Source organism: Hemiscyllium ocellatum, chromosome 11, assembly GCF_020745735.1.
Source record: "Hemiscyllium ocellatum isolate sHemOce1 chromosome 11, sHemOce1.pat.X.cur, whole genome shotgun sequence".
Taxonomy (NCBI): domain Eukaryota; kingdom Metazoa; phylum Chordata; class Chondrichthyes; order Orectolobiformes; family Hemiscylliidae; genus Hemiscyllium; species Hemiscyllium ocellatum.
This window is the reverse complement of record NC_083411.1, coordinates 13,545,970-13,567,657: the sequence shown is the minus strand read 5'-3', so window position 1 is coordinate 13,567,657 and position 21,688 is coordinate 13,545,970. Positions and strand designations below refer to the sequence as shown.

Here is a 21,688-nt window from a genome sequence, read left to right as displayed (position 1 = left end):
AACAATATTGCTCTGGACTGCAAATAACCAAAGGGAGAGAAACAACAGAGGTGCAAAACAAGGAATACATGACTTAATAACAGGCCAAGTGTGAGAATGCTCCCGAGTTAACATGTAACAATTGAAAAATTACATCTCTCTATTACTATTCATTGTGTAGACACTGAGGTTGACTGATTGCTCAGAAAGTAACTTACCCAGCTGGACATCGACTGTATTTTGTTGGTTTTCAGGAGGGAGGAGAAGCTGAGGGAGCTTGTCAGTGAGTACAGCTGAAAGATAGAAGGAGATCCGTAGATGATTAGGACAGGTCACATGGAACAGGATAAAAACGTTTGGTATCTATGTCATCTGAATCACATCCAGCGAGGGGAGGAAATATTATTCTTAAATTAAGGAAGCATCATTTGTCAGCTTTTAGCAGTCACAATAGTCTTGTCTCATTTCCCAACCAGCTAAGTTTGGATTGAATAGCAAAGCAAGCTCAAGGCACCAAGTAGCCTATTCCTGCCTCTATTTCTAATAAAAGTTATTGATGGACTTACTTCTAATTTCCTTTCTGACAGTTTCATCAAGATCATATGAATGTGTTGTGCAACAAAAATGTTTTGTCATCTTCCCCTAACCGTTTTTGACAAGTAATAAATGCTACACACTTTAGTTACCAACCCTCCTATTAAAATCAATCAGAAATTACGAATGTCCCAATTAAATCTTCCCTTAAGTTGCTTCATTCTAAGGAGAGCAAGTTCAGATTCTTAGAATATAGCAAATGTTCTGTATGCATACATATTTCAGGACATAAGGTTTCTCATTAGCTTTTCATGGTAGATCAATATAATGCAGTTAATTCCTTCACAGAATCTGAGAAGTTTTGGTTTGCTTTGGTTTTGTTCCATCTCAGGCAGTAATTGTCATAATAGAGTTACGAAACAGTTACACATGAAGGTACAGTAAAAGTAACAGCTTTAAACGTTAAACAATGTGATTATCGGATACATTAAAGATGACTTAATCTATCTGGCAGATGTGCAGTTTCCATAATGCTGTTGAAATTCTTCACCATAATAAATTACCTCCTCTGCAACAAGAGGAAAGTGGTCTAAATTATGAAGAGAATGTGAAAGCACATATTGTTTAAAATAATACAAACTGAACACTGGCTCCAAAATGGCACTGGAGTAAGAACAAAACTCTTGATCAAAAAGACAATGGCCGATTGCAATATGAAATAGTACTATGCTAGGTTATGTACACAATTAAAATTCCAGAGTTCAGCAACTGAATCCAATGAATGAGAGAGGAAAGAGGTTGCTTTTAAAACCAAAGCCTAGAGCTTTCTGCACATTGGGCTTGAAAGAGAAGCTTCTATCCACTGTTTATGGTGTCTCTCAAAACAAACAGCGTGAAGGAGAAAAGAAGAAGAAACAAGTCCCAGTTCCACGCACTTGAATGAACAAACGAAAAGAAAAATCAACAGTGTCTGCCTTGCCCAGAGGAGAAAATGACAGCAATGGCAGAGGTTTGAAGCTTCATTTGCCCCACAATCCAGGTGGGGCAGGATGCCTGAGGAAGTAGCATTAAGGCATGCTAAGTTATAATATAACACCCTTTATAAACTTGTAAGCCTTAGATACTTCAAAATTCAAAGAAAAAGTTAACATTTCATGCCAAAAAATGCATTAATTTGGTGTTTCTGAGTTGTGGTACATACTAATGCTAATTTTGTACATTTTGTGACAGGATATGATTGTGAATCTATACTCTTTACTCACGGTGCTGAAAGGATTCTGCAGTATTGCTGATCATTTGGTCTTGTAAAATGATTGGCTAAGTTACAGTCCTGATGAAGGGTCCTGACCTGAAATTGTTACCTTCCCTTCCCCTCCAATGCTGCCTGGGCTGCTGTGCCTTTCCAGCCCCACATTTTTTTGACTCTGACTTCTACCATCCGCAGTTCTGGCTATCTCCAAGTGGCTAAGTTACATCGACTCTTTAAAGGGCACAGGAAGCAACAATTATACAATACTCCAACACTTACAAATTCCAGATAGGCAAAGACCAGTCAGATCATGGCAGATACTTGTTGGGATCTCACCGAAGTCCTGACTGAGGGTGGGGTGGGGGGAGTGGTGTAACTGCTTGGGAAACTTTAACTTTAGGCAAACACTCTGACAAAATGCTTACCAAATCAGAGTGCAGAGGGTTCGGAATTACATAGTTGAAAAACTCCCCAGAAGAGGAATTAAAACCCACTTTAATTTACTGACCCCTCATCCTCACCAATTATTCACACTGATCCCACTCCCACCTCCTCAGAGCATCCAACACTCAGAAAAACATGACACCAAAAACCTCCCCTCTCCCACCAGGACCAGGCAACTGATTGCTGTCCACTCCCTTAGATACCCAAATGTAGCTGCGGCATAAAATCCCACCCAATCAACATCCGATAACCCCTAACAATGATCCCCACATGCATCTTATCCATGGCGTTCCTGGCATCCATTGATCTGCCACTCTAGCCTGAAATACTACCTCTCAATCACCTACTTACCGTTCTACTCCCTCACCAATTTACACTCTTACACTCCACCTGCCATCTTACACTCCACCTGCTACCTTTACCCACACAGTCATCAGTCTGCTCATTGACCTAGTAAAGCAGAACCCTAGGCTAACATACTGGAGGTGAGAGTTCAAATCCCACCATGGCAGATGGTGACATGTGAATTCAATAAAAGGCTAGGTTAATGTTGACTGTGTAACAACTGTCAATTGTCATAAGAAACACTCACCTATCATCCGCCCTTCCCTTTCAGCCACTTGGAAACCTAACCCATTTCCTACCTGCCAACTTACCCTCAACTACTAAACCCGCAAACTTGCTTTCTCTAGGAAGCTTGTCACAGAGGCTATGGGATCTTCAAGCTACAGTTACCTATCAGAATATGTCTGCTATGGCTGTAAAAAGAGGGTTGTGGGGAAACTGTTGAGATCCACTCTGACGCTATCCATGGTTGGTTGCACTGCATCTACTGGGATGTAGCCAGTATCGGAAATTGTGCCCAAGAAATTATGGAAAGGTAAGAAAGTAAATTGTTCCCTTAGCTAGTTTGGAAATAGGGATGGAATTGAATTATAGAGTCATAGAGATGTACAGCATGGAAACAGACTCTACAGTCCAACTCATCTATGCCAACCAGACACCCTAAACCAATCTAATCCCATTTGCCTAGTACTTGGCCCACATCTGTCTAAACCCTTTCTATTCATATATCCATCCAGATGCCTTTTAAATATTGCAATTGTACTGGCCTCCACTATTTCCTCTGGCAGCTCACTCCATACACGCACCATCCCCTTGTGTCCCTTTTAAATTTTTCCCCTCTCACCCTAAACCTATGCTCTCTCATTCTGGACTCCCCCATCCCAGGGTGGTAAAGTGTGGTGCTGGAAAAGCACAGCAGGCCAGGCAGCATCCAACCCACAGTGCTTTCCCAGCAGCACACTTTTTGACTCTGATCTCCACCATCTGCAGTTCTTACTTTCTCCCCCAGCCGAGGGAGAATACTTCATCTGTTTATCCTATCCCTGCCCCTCATGATTTTATAAACCTTTACAAGGCTACTCCTCAGCCTCCGACGCTCCAGGGAAAACAGGACCGAATTAGCTTTATTGTCAGATATACTTAAATGAGTCCAATGAAAAGTTCGCAAGTCACCACTTATGGCACTATCTTAGGTACAATTTGAGCAAATATTGCCAAAGTCGTAGAGAAAGAGAGAGAGAGATTGATACCTTACCATTGCCTTTTGAAACAGTGAAACCCAATTCATTGGAACTGACTATTGACCATTAATGCTATTAACTTGGTATATTCTCAGTAGGCACTGTAATTGGTCATCTATCTGGCTGCTGACTGTTAGACCTGGCTGTGGGTTTGTAGACTGACACCTCTCCCAACACATAGACCAGCTGGTGCACTCAGAAATAATTCATTCAACGGAAGGCACTTTGAGACAACGGGAGCTGAATGTATGTGAATTCTTCCTCTTTTATTGAGACTTCAGAGGAAATGTCATTCAGGTTGGATTCACATGATTGAAAATTTAGGACAGAATTCACAACCTAAGAAGCAATCTGATGAACTGACTGCTCCTAACAAAAGTCATTCCATAAAAATGCTTGGCTTGAAAGAAAAAGAACCGTAATGTCCCACTCATGTCTATTTATATATGGGTGTGTGATTATGATTTATACATATCATATATAACACTGTTTTAGCTGTGAAAAATAATTTACTCATGACGATTTGGTGACTTATGAGCCATATTATTCTGTAACATAACATCACAGTCACCACTCAATCTTTAATCATTACAATTTCAGAATCACTTTCAACTTTAATTAACACATGGCAACTTCAATTAACCATCCCAGTTATTTACAAAATTCTCAAGGGTGTCAGAGCTGGGTCTGGGACTGTTGGTCAACGGGAATTTGGATTGTTTTTATTCCTTCATTTATTCAAAAGTGGGTGCTGCATTTATTGCCCATCAAAGGCCACCTACAGTGTGAAAGTAGGACATTCAACCCACCAAGTTCACACTGACCCTCACAAGACCAGCCCACCCAGACTCAGCCCCTACCTTATCCCTCTAACCCTGTATTTCCCATGGCTAATCCATCTACCCTGCATATCCCTGAACACCATGGGCAATTTAGCACGGCCAATCCACCTAAACTGCACATCTTTGGACTGTGGGAGGATACCGGAGCACCTGAAGGAAACCCACGCAGACACGGGGAGAACGTGCAAATTCCACACAGAAGCCAAAGGCTGGAATCGAAACCGGGTCCCTGGCGCTCTGAGGCAGCAGTGTTAACCACTGAGCCACCATGCCACATCAAATTGATCACTTTTGTTCATCGATGTGGAGTCAAAAACAGGTCAGTCCAGGTAGGGATGGCAGATTTACTTCGCAAAAGGTATCATTGATCCAGATGGATTTTTACAATATGAACAGTTGTCTCCTTGAGACTAGCATTTTATTCAATTCAAAATTTAACTGTCTGCCTTGGTGGAATTGAAACCAATGTCCTTAGAAGAAAAGCCTGGGGTTCCAGATTATAAGTGACATTGTCACAAACACCACACTTTCCCCAGGGTTACTGATGTGGCACTGCATTGATTACTCGCAGACAGTGCACACTCTAAGAAAGTTCTCACTCTTCATCCTCCTGCCTCTTCTTTTTCTGATCCTCAGGTGTTTACCATATCGCTGGTGACGAGGTACTGTCCCTCCCTGATGGTCAAGGAGTGCATCAAGTGACATTCCACCATGAATCATGTTCTGCCGGGTACTGCAGGCTCCTCCTAGACAGTCCGAGGGGGCACTGAGTTGGCGATTCTCCGTTTAGATCAGAGTGGTGCTGGAAAAGCAGGATGCTGCCTGAGCTGCTGTGCTTTTCCAGCAAAAGCCCATCATCAGGAATAGAGGCAGGAAGTCTCCAGGGTGGACAAATTGGGTGGGGGGGTATTGGGGCTGGGGAGAAGGTGGCAGAGAGTACAATAGGTGTTGTGGTTCTGTTCACCGAGCTGGGAATTTGTGTTGCAGATGTTTCGTCCCCCTGTCTAGGTGACATCCTCAGTGCTTGGGAGCCTCCTGTGAAGCGCTTCTGTGATCTTTCCTCTGGCATTTGTAGTGGTTCGAATCTGCCGCTTCCGGTTGTCAGTTCCAGCTGTCCGCTGCAGTGGTCGGTATATTGGGTCCAGGTCGACTTCAAGCCACTATAAATGCCGGAGGAAACATCACAGAAGCGTTTCACAGGAGGATCCCAAGCACTGAGGATGTCACCTAGACAGGGGACGAAACGTCTGCAACACAAATTCCCAGCTCGGCGAACAGAACCACAACAATGAGCACCTGAGCTACAAATCTTCTCCCAAACTTTGAGTACAATAGGTGAATTGGGGTGGGGATGGAGGTGATAGGTCGGAGGGGACAGTGGAGCGGATAGGTGGGAAGGGAGATTGGCAGGTAGTACAATGCTGAGCTGGAAGGGGGAGACTGGACGCCTCCTCGCAGAGCGCTTTAGGGAACATCTCCGGGACACCTGCACCAATCAACCCCACTGCCCCGTGGCCCAATATTTCAACTCCCCCTCCCACTCTGCCGAGGACATGGAGGTCCTGGGCTTCCTCCACCGCCGCTTCCTCACCACCCGATGCCTGGAGGAAGAATGCCTCATCTTCCGCCTCAGAACACTTCAACCCCAGGGCATCAATGTGGACTTCATCAGTTTCCTCATTGCCCTTCCCCCAACTTACCTCAGTTCCAACCTTCCAGCTCAGCCCTGTCCCCATGACCTGTCCTATCTGCCAATCTTCATTCCCACTTATCCCGCCCCCCCCGACCTATCACCTCCATCCCCACCCCTATTCACCTACTGTACTCTTTGCCACCTTCTCCCCAGCCCCCCAACCCACCCCATTTATCTTTCCACTCTGGAGGTACCCTGCCTCTATTCCTGATGAAGAGCTTTCCCTGCTCCTCAGATGTTGCCTGACTTGCTGTGCTTTTCCAGCACCACTCTGATGTAAGCTCTGGTTTCCAGCATCTGCAGTCTTCACTTTCGCCATGATGATTCTCTGCCAACAATGACACGCCAGCCATATGCTGGGCTGTTGAAATTGGTTTGATCCAAACTGGTTCACCTCAGAGTGACATGCCAAGGCTGCAAAATAAATGTGTGCTGTCCTTGACTCCCTGTACGACAAAGTATTCAAAGATTCTTTGATGGTATGAGGACCCGCTGCCAAAAAGGCATTTGTTGCCCATATCTAATTGCTCCTGGATTGAGTACCTTGTTTGGCTATTTTGGAATGCAGTTGAGAATGTGTTGCTGGAAAAGCATAGCTGTTCAGGTAGCATCTGAGGAGCCGGAAAATTAATGTTTCAGCCAGAGCCCTTCATCAGGAATCCTTCATCGGGCTCTGGCCCGAACCATTGATTCTCCTGTTCCTCGGATGCTGCCTGACCTGCTGTGCTTTTCCAGCAACACACTCTCAACTCTGATCTCCAGCATCTGCAGACCTCACTGTCTCCTATTTTGGAATGCAGTTAAGTGCTAAACTATGTCACTGTGGAACTAGAATCACTTGTAGACCAGGTCAGGTAGGAATGGCTGATTTCCTTTACTAAAGTAGATTAGTGAACCACATAGACTCCTATGACAATCTTTGATAATTTCAGGGTTACCATGACTGAGAATAGCTTTCAGTTCCAGATTTTGTAACTGACTTTAAATTCCACCTTCTGTTGTGGCCAGATTTTCACTCATTGCCCCACAATATTAACCTCCATCTTGGATTACTAGTCGAGGGATAATGCAACAACGCCTTCCTCATGTGTTCTCTCCACCAGTTTCTTTATGGCTATAGAGTTAGTTGTCTTTGAATAGAGCATGCTAATGTCCTCTCTTATCAACACTGGATGCAAACTGAGATTTCACAAATATTTACAGCTACAGCTTAATTAATTAAAAGTTCTTGATCACCATTCTCTAGACAGTCATTGGCAATGGTATCTGAGACCTCTGCATTTGGCAGCTGTCAATAAGGGCTGTTTTAGTGAAGGGCTGACATGACTCATGTTATTCTGAAGTGAAGTTAAGGGAGAAGGATTGCTTCCTGGCCATCCTGGGTAGATTAGCCTTCCCTGTTGCCTCTCGTCCTTCTCCATTTTCCATCAGTTCACCCTGCTCTGCGCAGCCTCTGCTTCATTCTTCACGCTTCAGTTCAAGAAAAGTAGCTATCTATGCAACAATGTTCAGGAGCAAATGCAGAAACCGAGAAGTCTGGACAAAGTCTTTCAGCAGCTGCCACACTGCTCCTAATGCAACTTGAAACAATGGCAGATAACATTCAGTACTTGCAGAATCAAGGCAGTAAATAAAAGAAATCAGCAAGTTACAAACCTGTTAAGTATTTAATGATCCCTTCAGAAAGGAAGATTCTTTCTTCCTGCTGAGCACGTGCTACTGTATGAGGTTAATCTGATGTGGATCTGCCACTGTTGGTCTGGGTTAGGCAAGATCAAAAATTGTACAACGCCAGGATATAGTTCAAATAATAACATTCGGAGCCTCTCTTCTTCCTCAGCTGAGAGTGAGAGAGGGAGACCTTGGACACAGAATTTATATGTAAAAGACCAATACATATAAACTGATGTGAACAAGTTGAGGTTAAGGGAGGTTGCTATCTGAAGAACTGAGGTTTAAAATGGCAGAATTGATGTCAAATCAGCAGATATGTCCAGCGAATATGTATGAACATGCGAGATAGGAGCATAAATAGATCAGTCTGCCTCTCAAGCCTGCTCTGCCCTCAATGTTATCAAGACTGATCTATTGTTGTCTTGAATTTCATATTCCCATTTCCCCAGATTACCCTGAATCTCCTGCCCAACATGAATCCATCCATAAGTATCTTAAAAGTGTTCAAACACTCCATGTCCACCATCGTCTGGGGTTGAGGGTTCCAAAGTTCCAAATAAATCCTATCCCTCAGAATTTTTTCCAAAACCTTGCTGACCACAGATGTATGACTGACTGGTCTGTAATTGCCAGGGATTTCCCTATTAACTTTCTTGAAAAGAGGAACAACATTTGCCTCCTTCCAATCCTTCAGTATGACTCCTGTGGAGAGTGAGGAAGCAAAGATCTTCACCAGCGGCTTAGCAACCACCTTTCTCACTTCCCAGATCAACCTAGGATAAATTTGGTCTGGCCCTGGGGCTTATCAATCTTAAAGTTTGCCAAAATTTCCAATACATCAACTTAATCAATCTTGATCTGTTCAAGCTTGTATCCCAGCTCCTCAAAGTTCTCATTCACAACAAGGTCCCTTTCTTTAGTGAAAACTGAGGCAAAAAAAAACTCATTTAGGGCTTCCTCTTTCTGCTCAGACTCCACGCACAAGTTCCCTCCACTACCCCTGATCGGCACTACCTTCTCCCTGATCATTCTCTTATTCTTCACATATGAGTAAAATGCCTTAATCTTACCCTTCTTACCTGTCCCAGAGGAACAAATTCAGGCATCACTCGCAACAACTGCTCCTTAAATAGTCTCCACATGTCTGCTGTGTCCTTTCTGTAGAACAATTGCTCCCAGTATGTACTTTCCAACTCTTGCCTGATAGCATAATAATTTGCTATTCCCCAACTTGAATATTTTCCCTTGGTGATTGCTCCTTTTCCTCTCCAACGCTATGGTAAATGTGAGGCAGTTGTGGTCACTATCATCAAAGTGTTCTCCCACCACGAGATCTGACACCTGTCCTGGCTCATTGCTGAGCACCAAGTCGCTAACTTTAAAGCGGTGTCTCCTATACATGGCTAATTCACACAATTAAACTTCATGTCAAGACCACGCAGGATCTTATACGCTTCAAATCACCCTTCTTTTTCTTAAACTCGGGGCCCAGCCTGACCAACCTGTCTTCTTGAGACAATCCTACGCACTGGAATGCCTTCACCAATTCTGGCAAGCAATGTGATTTGTCCAGCAAATGTGTGTGTAGCTGCTGAGGGCATAACTTCAGGGCACTCAGCGCCTCCAGTGAATGAGTCAAATAAACCCAGACTATTCATTCCCAACCAAATTATGGGTAGTGGGGTAATCATGAAACTGTCACTTCATCTGGGACAACCAAAACAGAATTCATTAAATGCACTAGCTTTGTTCTTCCCTTTCAATCATCCAGGACTAACATACTGTACTTTGGGATTATTATTTTACAGGGAATGTCTTGCAACAATTCCCGCTTTAAATAACTTATTTAATTGCAGCATGTTGTTTGCATTGCTACCCCTTCAGGGAGCGACCACTGCGCAGTTCTTGGTGCAAGTTAATTTTAATTGTTTTAACGTCTTTGTGAGTCTGCCAACCTGCATTAATCCATTTCAGTTCACATAAAGAAACTGTAATGAATAAAAGGATGGCAAACTCGAAGAGGAAAATTACTGTGAATTTTAAGCAAACTGTGCATGCAGCAGAATTTCATTTCTTTGTTTATTGAGAATCATAGTTTTTTGGATCACCTTCTAATAACCTTCATATTACTCCAAGGCAAAAGGCAATTTTACTTTCATGAGGATTTTTTTTTATTATTATCTTTCTTCTGAGTCTAATTTAATTTTTCTTTTTCTTTAGAAGAATGTGGATCTAAAGTGACAAATGAAGAGGAAGCCAGCCATCCATCTTTCCTGGACAGCTGGTGATTTAGAATGCAAATAGAAACTATCATTCTTGTCAAACCAGTGCCAAAACACAAATGCACTGCCCACAGTTAATTAATATTTGGAAAGCAATCAACCCACTGTTACTGAGTCAACGCTTCCTTTAGTTCTGTGGTGATTGGGATTTGCAGTAAATTAATTTGCCCTCCCATTCAAAAAATCTCAAATTCAAAGTCTGGTTATCTGACCTATTGAAAGCACTTTTAGTAGGTAGTCATTCAAAAACGCTGTTAGCCTCAGACATTTATTGTTGAAAGGCAGCCGCTTTGAAAAAACAAAAACAAAATTAAATATCATACACCATTCTTATTGGAAGGCCAAGCCCCAAAGTTACAATGCACATAAGAAAGTTGTTTCAAAAGTCTTTATCTCAAATAAAGCTGGTGTCATGATAAATGGCCCTGTGTTTGGTTGTGACTTCTGAAGGAAATTGTACAACACTGGGTAATGAATTAAGTCAATTCCAAGGCTTCTGGCAACACAAATACCAACAGGAAATGTTGTTCCTTTATTTAAAACTGTGCCCTGGAAACATGCTTTTTTTAAATATGGGCTTGCTTTAGGTACTGGATCTCATGAAACAATCGTGTAACCTTTCATAGCAAAATCAATCAGTGATCATTTTGGTTTATATATCAACTATATGGCAGCATTAGCTGTCTTGAAAAATAAAAATTGTGTTTTGACCTCTATGCTGTTCAGTTGAGCACATTTATAATTTTCCAATATATTAATGCACTTGAAACTTGTAATCATTTAATTGTCTTGTTTCAATTTTCCCGCAGGCAAACATTTTCCACCACATTATTATAAATACTCCCAACGTTCCAAACAATTCCTTTCTCATTCCAATTTTCTTCCTTCCAAATGTACTGAGCTGTGTTGTTCACTGAATGGCCTATTCTTGGTCATTCTATATCAGGAAGCTGGGCAAGAGTTAAACTGCGAGAATGCAGAGTCAAGGATTATTGTCCCTCAGTGTTCATTCTTGAGGAATGATCTAATGTATGCATTTAAGACATCAAAGGATTAACTAGAATAGGGAGAAACTAATTCCTGTGGCTGAAGAATCCAAAACAAATAAATGGAATTGTAAATATAGAACTAGCCCATTCAAGGGAAGAAATCAGCAATCACGTTTTCACACAAAAGATAGGATTTGGTTTGATTTCATTAAAACAAATTGCTGGAAAATCTCAGCAGGTCTGGCAGCACCTGAAAAAGAAAACAGAGTTAATGTTTCAGGTTGAGTGACCACTTCTCAGAATCGGTTCTGAGGAAGGGTCACTCAACCCCAAAACATTAACTCTGGCTTCTCTCGACAGATACTGCCAGACCTGCTGAACTTTTCCAGCAATTTCTGTTCTTTTTGTTTCTAATTTACAGCATCCTCAGTTCTTTCAGTTTTTATTTGATTTGATTTGATTTATTATTGCGAAATGTACCTAAGTACAATGAAACGTTTTGTTTAGCATGCAATACAAATGTTGTAGAATGATTGAATAGAGCGAGGAATTCAATGTGACAGCTGCAAAGAAGGTGCATGAGAAGCAAGATCAAGATTTGAAACTTGAGAGGTCCAGGAAAAGTTTGGAATTGCTCATCCATAAAGTAGTGAAATTTGTCAGGGGTTGGTGGGGGAGAGATCAATTGTAAATGCAAGAATTGGGAATGCTAGTTTTTTTTTGACAGGGAAAAATATTATCAGCTATGCAATGAAAGCAGATGAATGGATTTAAGATACACAATCAGCTATAAACTAATGAAATTGTCGAACAGGCTCAAGGGGCTGAATGGACTCCTCCTGTTCTTATGTTTCTATCACAGTGAACACCTTGAATGGGATAGAACACATTGATGTAACTTCTTATTGTTATCAACTACACACTGGAGGGATAAGCTTTCCTTACTCTGCCACTTGAAAATAAGTTTAAGTCCTTCCTTATTTGATCTTGATCTACTTTTTAGTCAAGGCCATAAAAACAGGATTTGATTATTTGACTTGAAATGTGCAGGTGAAGAGGGGTAACAGTTTTTCTCTTTCATAACCCAGTTTTGGTCAGTTGCAACACTTTTTTTCCAAAGTTGTTTTAAGCGCATTGTCTCTTGTATTTGTCAGACTGCTGTTTGTTTTAAGTACATCAACTCCAGGTCCTGACAAAACCTGACTGTACTACATAAAAGATCATTGAGTCCTGCATTGATCTGCCAAAATTGCTCACCATTCTAGCATTATGCTGTGATTTGTTTTTAGACTTTGTAGCAATTTGACACAAGCGAGTGTCTTCCATGGCCACTTCATAGGGCAGTTTAGAGTTGAGCACATTGCTGTGTGTCAGGATTCACATGTAGGCCAGACAAGGTGGGGATGGCAGATTTCCTTCCCTCGTGAAACAGATGGTTACAATATCCCATGAATACCATTAGATTCCTTTTCAATTCCAAATATTATTGGATTCAAATTTCACCAGCTACCAATTTAACACTGACTTGTGGATGATTTTCTTTTCTCTGAGGGTTGAGAGTCTTTGGAACCTCTTGCCACCGAACGCTGTGGGGACAGAGTCCTCGTGTATATTTAAAGTGAAGATGAATTAGTCAGGAAAATTGAGGATTATGGGGGGAAAGGCATGAAAGTGGACATGAAGAGTGTCAGATCAGCTATTGACTGGTGGAGCAGGCTCAAGCAGCAGAATAGTCTACTCCTGTTCATATTTCTTATAATCTTATTCTGTCTCAGCTCATCTGCTCCTGAAACATGACTATTATGACTTTGTTGCTTCTAAAACTAGACTCAACCCCTGGCTGGTTTACCATGTTTTACCCTCAATAAATGGGAGGTAGTATAAAACTCTACTGCCTGTATCTTAACCCTCCTCTCCTCTACCCCCAACTCTGTCATCTCCTCCAGTTCCACATTCTCCGAGATATCTGCACCCCTTTAACTCTAGCCTCTAGTGCATTCCATTTTAATTATTCCACAATTGGTGCCCATCCTTTCAGCTTCCAAGGCTCCAAGTTCTGGAATTCTCTTACTATACTTTTCACCCTACCTACCTCATTTTCACTCTTTCAGAGAGTAATCAGTCTGTGGTATTCTTCACCTCAAAGGGCTGTTGAGGCTGGGTTTTTCTGAATACTCAAGGCTGAGATAGACAGATTTTTAATCAGGAAGGAAATCAAGGGTTATATGAAAAAATGGCACAAAAGTGGAGTTGAGGATTACCAGATTAGGCATGATCTTATTGAATGGTGAAGCAGATTTGATGGACCAAATGGCCTACTTGTGCTCCTATATCTTAGAGTCTCACAACAAATCGTACAACCCAATCCCATCCATCACTTAACCTAATATCTTACGTGACTTGGTATATTATGTTTAATAATGTTTCTGTGAATGCTTGGGACACCTTGTTTATTAAAGGGACAATGCAAATATAATTTATTATTTTATAATAAATAATAATGAATAATTATATAAATAATTACAACAAATATTATTTTATAATAAATAATAATAAATAATTATCATTTATTAAAGGGACAAAGTAAATATAAGTTGTTTTTGATAAAATTCCCTTCAGTCAGCTGTTCCATCCTCCCATCTTGTAGTGCTTCCTCTTATTAAAGATTATTGGATAAACACCTTGAATGGGATAGAACACATTGATGTAACTTCTTATTGTTATCAACTACACACTGGAGGGATAAGCTTTCCTTACTCTGCCACTTGAAATAATGTAGCAATGTCAGTGTGTCTTACCCAAGCTAATACCGGTTCATGAGATTTTTAAACCTGAAAACTGTGAAATGTAAGGATACAAGAATTGGGCAAAACCTAAACATAGAAATTGAAGAAAGACATATGGAATCAAGGCATCCTTGCCAGAAGTATTGTCAGTCTTGGGTCATGAGATATGTAAGACTGAATATTTGTATACTTCTCTCAGTCTGTTATCCAAACATTAAGATACATAACTATGACAAGTTGTCATAAATTTTCCTAATGATTTTATAATCAGCCACAGTTTAAAGAATTGTACGTTTCCCTGTGAAGTTGTACATGTGATCACTTGCAGTCCTGCTCCTTTTTACAAAAGAAACTGGTATTAGCCAATTTTTATTTAAAGGCAAAATCTACCTCTTGTTCTGCAATTAACTGCCTGTATCAATTCTGGGCTCATTCTAATTTTGATTAATGTCTGACTTCAGGAAAAAAAGCAATATACCGAAGAAAAGCAAAAATATTGTGGATAGCAGGAATCTGAAATAGAAACAGAAAAAGCTGGAGGCACCCCACGGGTCAGGCATGGAGAGAAGTAAAAACTTAACAGCTCGAGGCAAGTGACCTTTCATCGTTGTCGTGTTCCCTAGCCCATGAAAATTCAGCTCAAATGTAATATGTATGAAAGGTAATGGAAGCAAATCAAATTGTAATTTTCAAAAGGAAATAGGATATATGTTTGAAAAAGGGGAATAACTCTTTAAAGGAGCAAACACAGGCTGGATAGCCTCCTCAAGTGCTGTGAATTTTCATGATTCTATTGAGCACCCTCGTTCTCTATCCTACTATTATAATCAATAAATTGCAGTGTTAAAGTTCTGGGTGTGAATGAAATTAATTTTATTGACATAAGGCATAGAAATACCATGTTACAAAGCGGTGATATTTGGTGTCCATGTTGCAGAAGGTTAAATTTGCAGCAAAATGCATTATTTCTAAGTTCTTCGATCAGAATATTTCTGGGTTCTTAGGACCCAACGTAGAATACTGGGATATGCCTTTTTGTGCAACACAGAATGGATATCGAATTAATGCGTTGCAATATTAATGTGTTTGTTGCAAGGTATGAGATAAAACTTAGCAGCAGGAAGACACTGACCCATCATCATGGGAGATTCCCAGTAGCAGGACTACGGATTGGTTGCTAGGCGGAAACGCCCTTCAGGAGTGAAGGACTTTTGCCCGATTTTCCTGCTCCTCAGATGCTGCCTGACCGGCTGTGCTTTTCCAGCACCACTCTAATCTTGACTCTAATCTCCAGCATCTGCAGTACCCACTTCTGCCTGCTCAATGGATACAGGCAGCCAATTTGAACCTTACAAGTTTGTCTTGGGAGTACTTTTCCCAAGTTGAGACACCACCAACGTCATGGAGACTGTCTTTCTGTAACAGTCAGGAGCAACCTACTGGAGCGCCAGCTTCCATAAAAGCGGCTAACTTCCCTCTAAGCTACTCACCTTTCTGACTTGGAAGCATATCGCCATTACTTCAGTGTCCCGAGGTCAAAATCCTGGAATTCCCTCCTAAGGGCATTGTGGGTCAACTTATAGCATGTGGACTGGAGCAGTTCACAGAGGCAGCTCACCACCATGACCTTCTCAAGGGCATCCAGGAATGGGTAATAAGTTGGTCAGCCAGCCATTCCAGTGAATTGATACAGAAAATATAGTGGCAGGGGTAGTTCCATATGGCCTTTGAGCCTGCTATGCTATTCAATTTGGTGTAACTTCACTTTCCAGCCTGCTTCCCAGCTCTTTCAGTTCCCTCAGATGCGCAAACTCTATCCCAGCCTTAAATGTATTCATCAATGGATCATCCAGTACTGTCTGGGGTTGGGAATTCTATAGACTTTCAATACCTTGAGCACTCTTCACCTTGGTCCTAAACAACTGCTCTGTTACTCTGAGAGAGTCCTCCCAAATTTTCATTTCCCGACTTATTGAAAACTTCCTCTCAGCACTCTGCGCAAACAATCTCTTATGGTTCAGTGGGATCACTTCTCACTCTTCGGAATGCCCCTGGATAGACGCCCAATAGAAAGGGCGATAGGCTGGCCAGGCCAACTCTAGATGCTTCAAAATTTACATTGTTAAACTTACTTCTCCATATGTGCTGCCTTCATAGCCCCTATTTCTCTCTCTCTCTCTCTCTCTCTCTCGCCCAGTGTAGATACCAAAGTTTGAAAGTTCTTGACCCTTCGAATTTCCGCATCTCTACCTTGTGTGGATTTGTGAGCCTTGAGGCTATCAAATGCAAGTCCTCATTTGGGAAAATTACTGAGCAAGTCTTGGTCACTACCAGCAAATTTAGGCTCGCTGAGCGTGCTCAGGCCCTTGTGAAAATACTGTCCAATAAAGTATGATGCAATGTTGCAACTTCTGAAATTGGAACTCTGAGACGATAACAATGGCTAGCATCGAGAGAATTAAGTCACTTCCTTTCAGCCATGCCCAAAGGATGTATCTTCCCCGTCACTTGTGAATGCAAGTAATTATTTTATTTCACTAAATTGGTTATATCTGTGATTATCAAGGCAGAGTGAACATGCCTTCTCTTCCTCACCCATTCACTGGGATAGAGTACTTGCATGGGGAAAGGATTTCAATGGAAAGTGTTCAAACCAAATTATTGATACAGGAGTGGCAAAATTATTGTTGCACGCAAAAGTGTCAAAACTGGAATTTCCTTGCATTGCACTGAGATTTCAACCAGTTTATACATCATTATTGTCAGCAGGCATTTACACTAAAAATGAAATGGGTGCAAAGCCAATGGAAAACACCAAAAGCATTCAGGGTGACAGAAAACCTGAATGTGAGCTGTTTCATTCCCTCTTTGTTTGATGTCATGAGTTGGAAGTCATGAAAACATCACTTTATGTATATTAATCACAGAAACACCCGACCTCAACGTGGACTCAGACTCCCGGCTTCAGCATGGACCTGGACTCCCGCTCTGAGTGCTGACTGGGACTCCCAGCCTCAGCGTGGTCCCAGACTCCTGGCCTCAGCGTAGACTCGGACTCCTGCCCTCAGCATGGACTTGGACTCCCAGCCTCAGCGTGGACTGGACTCCCGGCCTCAGCATGGAACCGGACTCCCGGCCTCAGCATGGAACTGGACTCCCGGCCTCAGCATGGAATCGGACTCCCAGCCTCAGCATGGAATTGGACTCCCAGCCTCAGTGTGGACCCGGACTCCCGGCCTCGGTGTGGACCCGGACTCCCGGCCTCGGTGTGGACCCGGACTCCCGGCCTCGGTGTGGACCCGGACTCCTGGCCTCAGTGTGGACCCGGACTCCCGGCCTCAGTGTGGACCCGGACACCCGGCCTCAGCACGGACTTGGACTGCCAGCCTCTTCTTATAACTCAAATCCTCCATACCGGGCAACATCCTGGTAAATCTCTCCTAAACCCTCCCAGCTTAACAATTTCCTTCCTAAAAGAAGGTGACAAGAACTGGATACATTACTCCAAAAGAGGCTTCAAAAATATCCCATACAACCTCAACATAACATCCCAACTCCTATACTTAAAGGTCTGAGCAATGAAGGCAAGAATGCTAAATGTCTTCTTAACCACCCTGTCTACCTGTGACACAAACTTCAAAGAATTAGGTACCCGAATCGCTAAGTCTCTCTGTTTTATACAAGGCCCTACTTTTAATTGTATATGCCCTTCCCTTGTTTGTTTTACCAAAATGCAACACCACACATTTATCAATATTAAAGAAAGTTTCAAGTTCATGTCAATTTGTTTAGAAATATTTAGAAATGGAAATTTAAATGGTATGAGATTTTACAAGGTAAAAGCTTAATTCCTGAAAATGGGCCTATGAGATCAAGCAGACTTGATGCTTTCAATCAAGAAAACTTCCTCCTGTTTCTATTTTAGCTGGTAACCCCAGTCAAAAGACAATGATGGTTTGACCAGACAAATCCACTTGAAATCTGAGCACTGATGTTTCAGTATTTCAGGCACACATCCTTCCTCTTCACTCATTCTCTCAGTTTCCCATTATATGCTATCATATGTCATCAGCTTTTACCAGCCATTCACAACCTTTGGACTTGGTGATCAAACTTCCAGGCTTATACTGGAACCTCCAGAAATTAATGATTGCTTCCTGGGTAGAATGTTCACTCAGATGATCCCTGGTATGGAGTGATCATCTTATGAGCAAAGGTTAAACAGGTTTGGACTCTACTCACTAGGGTTTAGAAGAATGGTAGGTGATCTCATTGAAATATAGTCATTTCTTCCACAACACAACAGTTGGGTTCCTGTTGAACCCCATGCTATACAAAAATTGCTCAATACAAATAACACTTAAAGTGCAGGCGATGTAATCATGCCGTAGCCAACCCATGTTTTACAGTTCACATTTTACAAACAGTGTACCCATTTCACCAATCACATTGGAGCCAATTTGTGTTAACAAAAGATACGCTATAGCAGAACTGACTGTATTGGATTTTTAAGGGCCTTGTCAGGATAAATGCTGAGAGGAATCCATTGAAAAGCCTAGGACTAGAGGGCATAGTCTCAGAATACAGGAACACTGATTGAAGACTGAGGTGAGTAGGTTTTTCTTCTCTCAGAGGGTTGAATGTTTCTGGAACTCGCCTCCCACAGAGAGCTGTGGGGGCAGAGTCCTTGTGTACATATAAGACTGAGATACTTAAATTGGAGCATCAAGGATTATGGGGCAGGAAAACAGACATGAGGAATGTCAAATTGTCCATTATCCTATTGACTGGTAGAGCTGGATTGGGTGGGGGTGGGGAGGGGGTGGGTAGTGGATAGCCTGGCCCTCCTCCTATTTTCATGGTCCTGTGGTTACAGATATGAGCAATACACAAGAACAAAATTAAAGTGCATTAAAATAAATTGTTTGCTTTATTTTCATTCCCTTTGAAATCGCTTATTTACAAGTAATGGAAGTCCTATAGATGGCAGATCAGACAGAGTCCAGAGGCTGTGTGGTAAAATACATCCAGCCTGAACTGGAACCTTACACCTGAGTGCTCCATTCCACATGATTGCATTCCTTTGTGTGATGCTTGAACTACTTATATGTCTCAGTTTCTTGAAGCCATGACCTTGCCATGACAACAAATCACAACAATGGATCACATGTGGATGTATCAAACTTTTAATTTCATCTGTTTTTCAGAACAAGGACATACAGCCAAAATAATGATGGAGAAAATAAATTCTGAGCAACTTAATTCAGCAACTGTCTGGAAGGCTCTGTGTGCTTGCTATCCCCAGCTTTGAGGGAGACTCTGGGAATGTTACACATGGTGGATGTCAAGAAGGCTTCAAAGATAAGGATGTCAAAAAGAGAAATGCTTTGTAAACTGCACACTGATCACCCAAAAGTTATCTAAAAAAAAATGTGACGGGAGAAAAGGCAATAGTATGGATGAGAGACATGTTTGTAGTTTTGCCTTTTAAATATCCACATGAACAGGGGTTCAAAACCTGTTTCAGTCCGAGTCCGTAAGCTAGTGTGTGAAGGTATGTGCTGAAGGGTCACAGCCAGAAAATCCTTAGCTATCCCTACACTGCAGGTAAAAGAAAATTCAGTCTCTCTCTTTGATGCAAGTCAGAAAGTAAGCAAAATTGCAGTCAAAGAAAACAGGAGAAAGGTCTTTGAACTGACCTGTTAAGGCAAGCATTGCAAAATCAACTGTTTATTGATCAATGTCAGTACTACCAGTGTCACACATCATAATTGCCATAACATCCTCTCATCTAATCAACCCCACCACCCCATGGCCCAAAATTTCAACTCCCCTTCCCACTCTGCCAAGGACATGCACGTCCTGGGTCTCCTCCACCGCCACTCTCTCACCACCTGGAGGAAGAACGCCTCATCTTCCACCTCGGAACACTTCAACCCCAGGGCATCAATGTGGACTTCACCAGTTTCCTTATTTCCTCTCACCCCACCCTATCCCAATTCCAACCTTCCAGCTGAGCACCATCCTCATAAACTGTCTTGCCTGACAATCTTCCTTTCCACCGATCTGCTCCACCCTCCTCTCTGACCTATCACCTTCACCCCCACTCCATCCACCTATTGTGTGCTCGGTTACCTTCTCCCCAGCCCCACCCCCCCATTTATCTCTCCACCTCAAAGGCTCCCTGCCTTCATTCCTGATGAAGGGCTTTTGCCCAAAACGTCATTTGTCCTGCTCTTCGGATGCCACCAGACCTACTGTGCTTTTCCAGCACCACTCTAATCTAGACTCTAGTTTCCAGCATCTGCAATCCTCACTTTTGCCTTCACAGAATTCAAAAATAACCAGTGAATCTTTTATCTTTTCAACTCACCTCCCGTTGATAACCTGAGTGCCTCTTTGTAGCGTCATTTCTTCTCCAGTTTAATTACTAATAAACCTTTACTTTAATTAAAGGTCTGTCAAATTGGCACTTTTTGAAACACAAATTAATATTGTCGAGGTAAAGTCATCCACAAAGGAAGGGATCTATTGTAAATTAACCTTACTACAACCAACCAAAGAGGCAGATGAATAAAGAAGGGGACATAGCCTAGCCTTCCTCCACCATTTTGGGTATCTTGCTTGGAACCAAACTAAAGTGGGAGTGTTATTCAGGGCTGGTCATAACAATCCCATTGATTTTGATTATTACAACAATTGTAGGAGTCGATTTATTGAGGCTCAGCTTTTCTGTTTCTTTAATTGCTAGAATAACGTGATAGCTAATTGATATTCCTTGGGCGATCAGTCTTAAGAGTGAATAGCTCCAGACTTTATCCTTTCTTCACAGCTCAGGGGTTGTTAATCTGACTGCCTCCTTCTACACTACTGGTCGTATTCCCTGTCCTTCCTCGATTAAAGCTATGGCTGAACAATTGTCTTAGAGTTACTTGTGCATGGTTAATTTGAAAATTCACCAGCTGAACAATTGGATCAAAGAAATTCACCTATTGTAAGTGTGAGAGATGGCTCAGTGAGTTGCACTTTCTCATCTGAGGAAGATGTTGTAAGATCAGGTTCAACAAACATCTGCACAAGCTCCAGTGCAGACCTCCAGGAATGCTGAACTATTGGAGGTGCCATTTTTTGGGTGAGGAGCTAAGTATCATCGGCCCCACTTCAGGAAATGATCTTGTGCCACGTTTATGAGGAAAGCCAATAGAGTTAATCCTATTGTCCCTATTATCCTCCAACTGGCAACTCTTAACCTGGCCATTTCTCACATTGCTGTTTGAGGCGGGTGGTCAAGTGCAAATTAATGATGTGTTTACTACATTATGACAATGATGACATTTCAAAGGTTCTTCATTCACAGTGAGTCATCTGGAATGACATGAATGAATGACATGAAAATTGATTCATTGCTCAGCCAGCATCTCGTGCCCATCCCTAGAGCAGTCAAGAGTCAACCGCATTGACTGTAGTTTCATTCCCAAAAGACATCAGTGGAACACATGAATTTTTTCCCACAATGGACAACAGTCATCATTAGACTCTTAATTCCAGATCATTATGGAATTCAAATTCTACCATCTGCTCTGGTGGGATTTGAATACAGGTCCCCAAAACACTGCCTGGGTCTCTAGAT

At 42.0% G+C, this 21,688-nt stretch overlaps 1 protein-coding gene across 1 annotated transcript in view; it reads right to left on the bottom strand.

Annotated features, from left to right (window-relative positions):
* il1rapl2 (interleukin 1 receptor accessory protein-like 2) overlaps positions 1-21,688 on the bottom strand; it is a 496,025-nt gene that overhangs the window by 288,873 nt on the left and 185,464 nt on the right. The window contains exon 5 of the mRNA XM_060832313.1: positions 198-272. Coding sequence (XP_060688296.1) covers positions 198-272 — 75 coding nt within the window. The remainder of the gene's footprint in view (positions 1-197; positions 273-21,688) is intronic.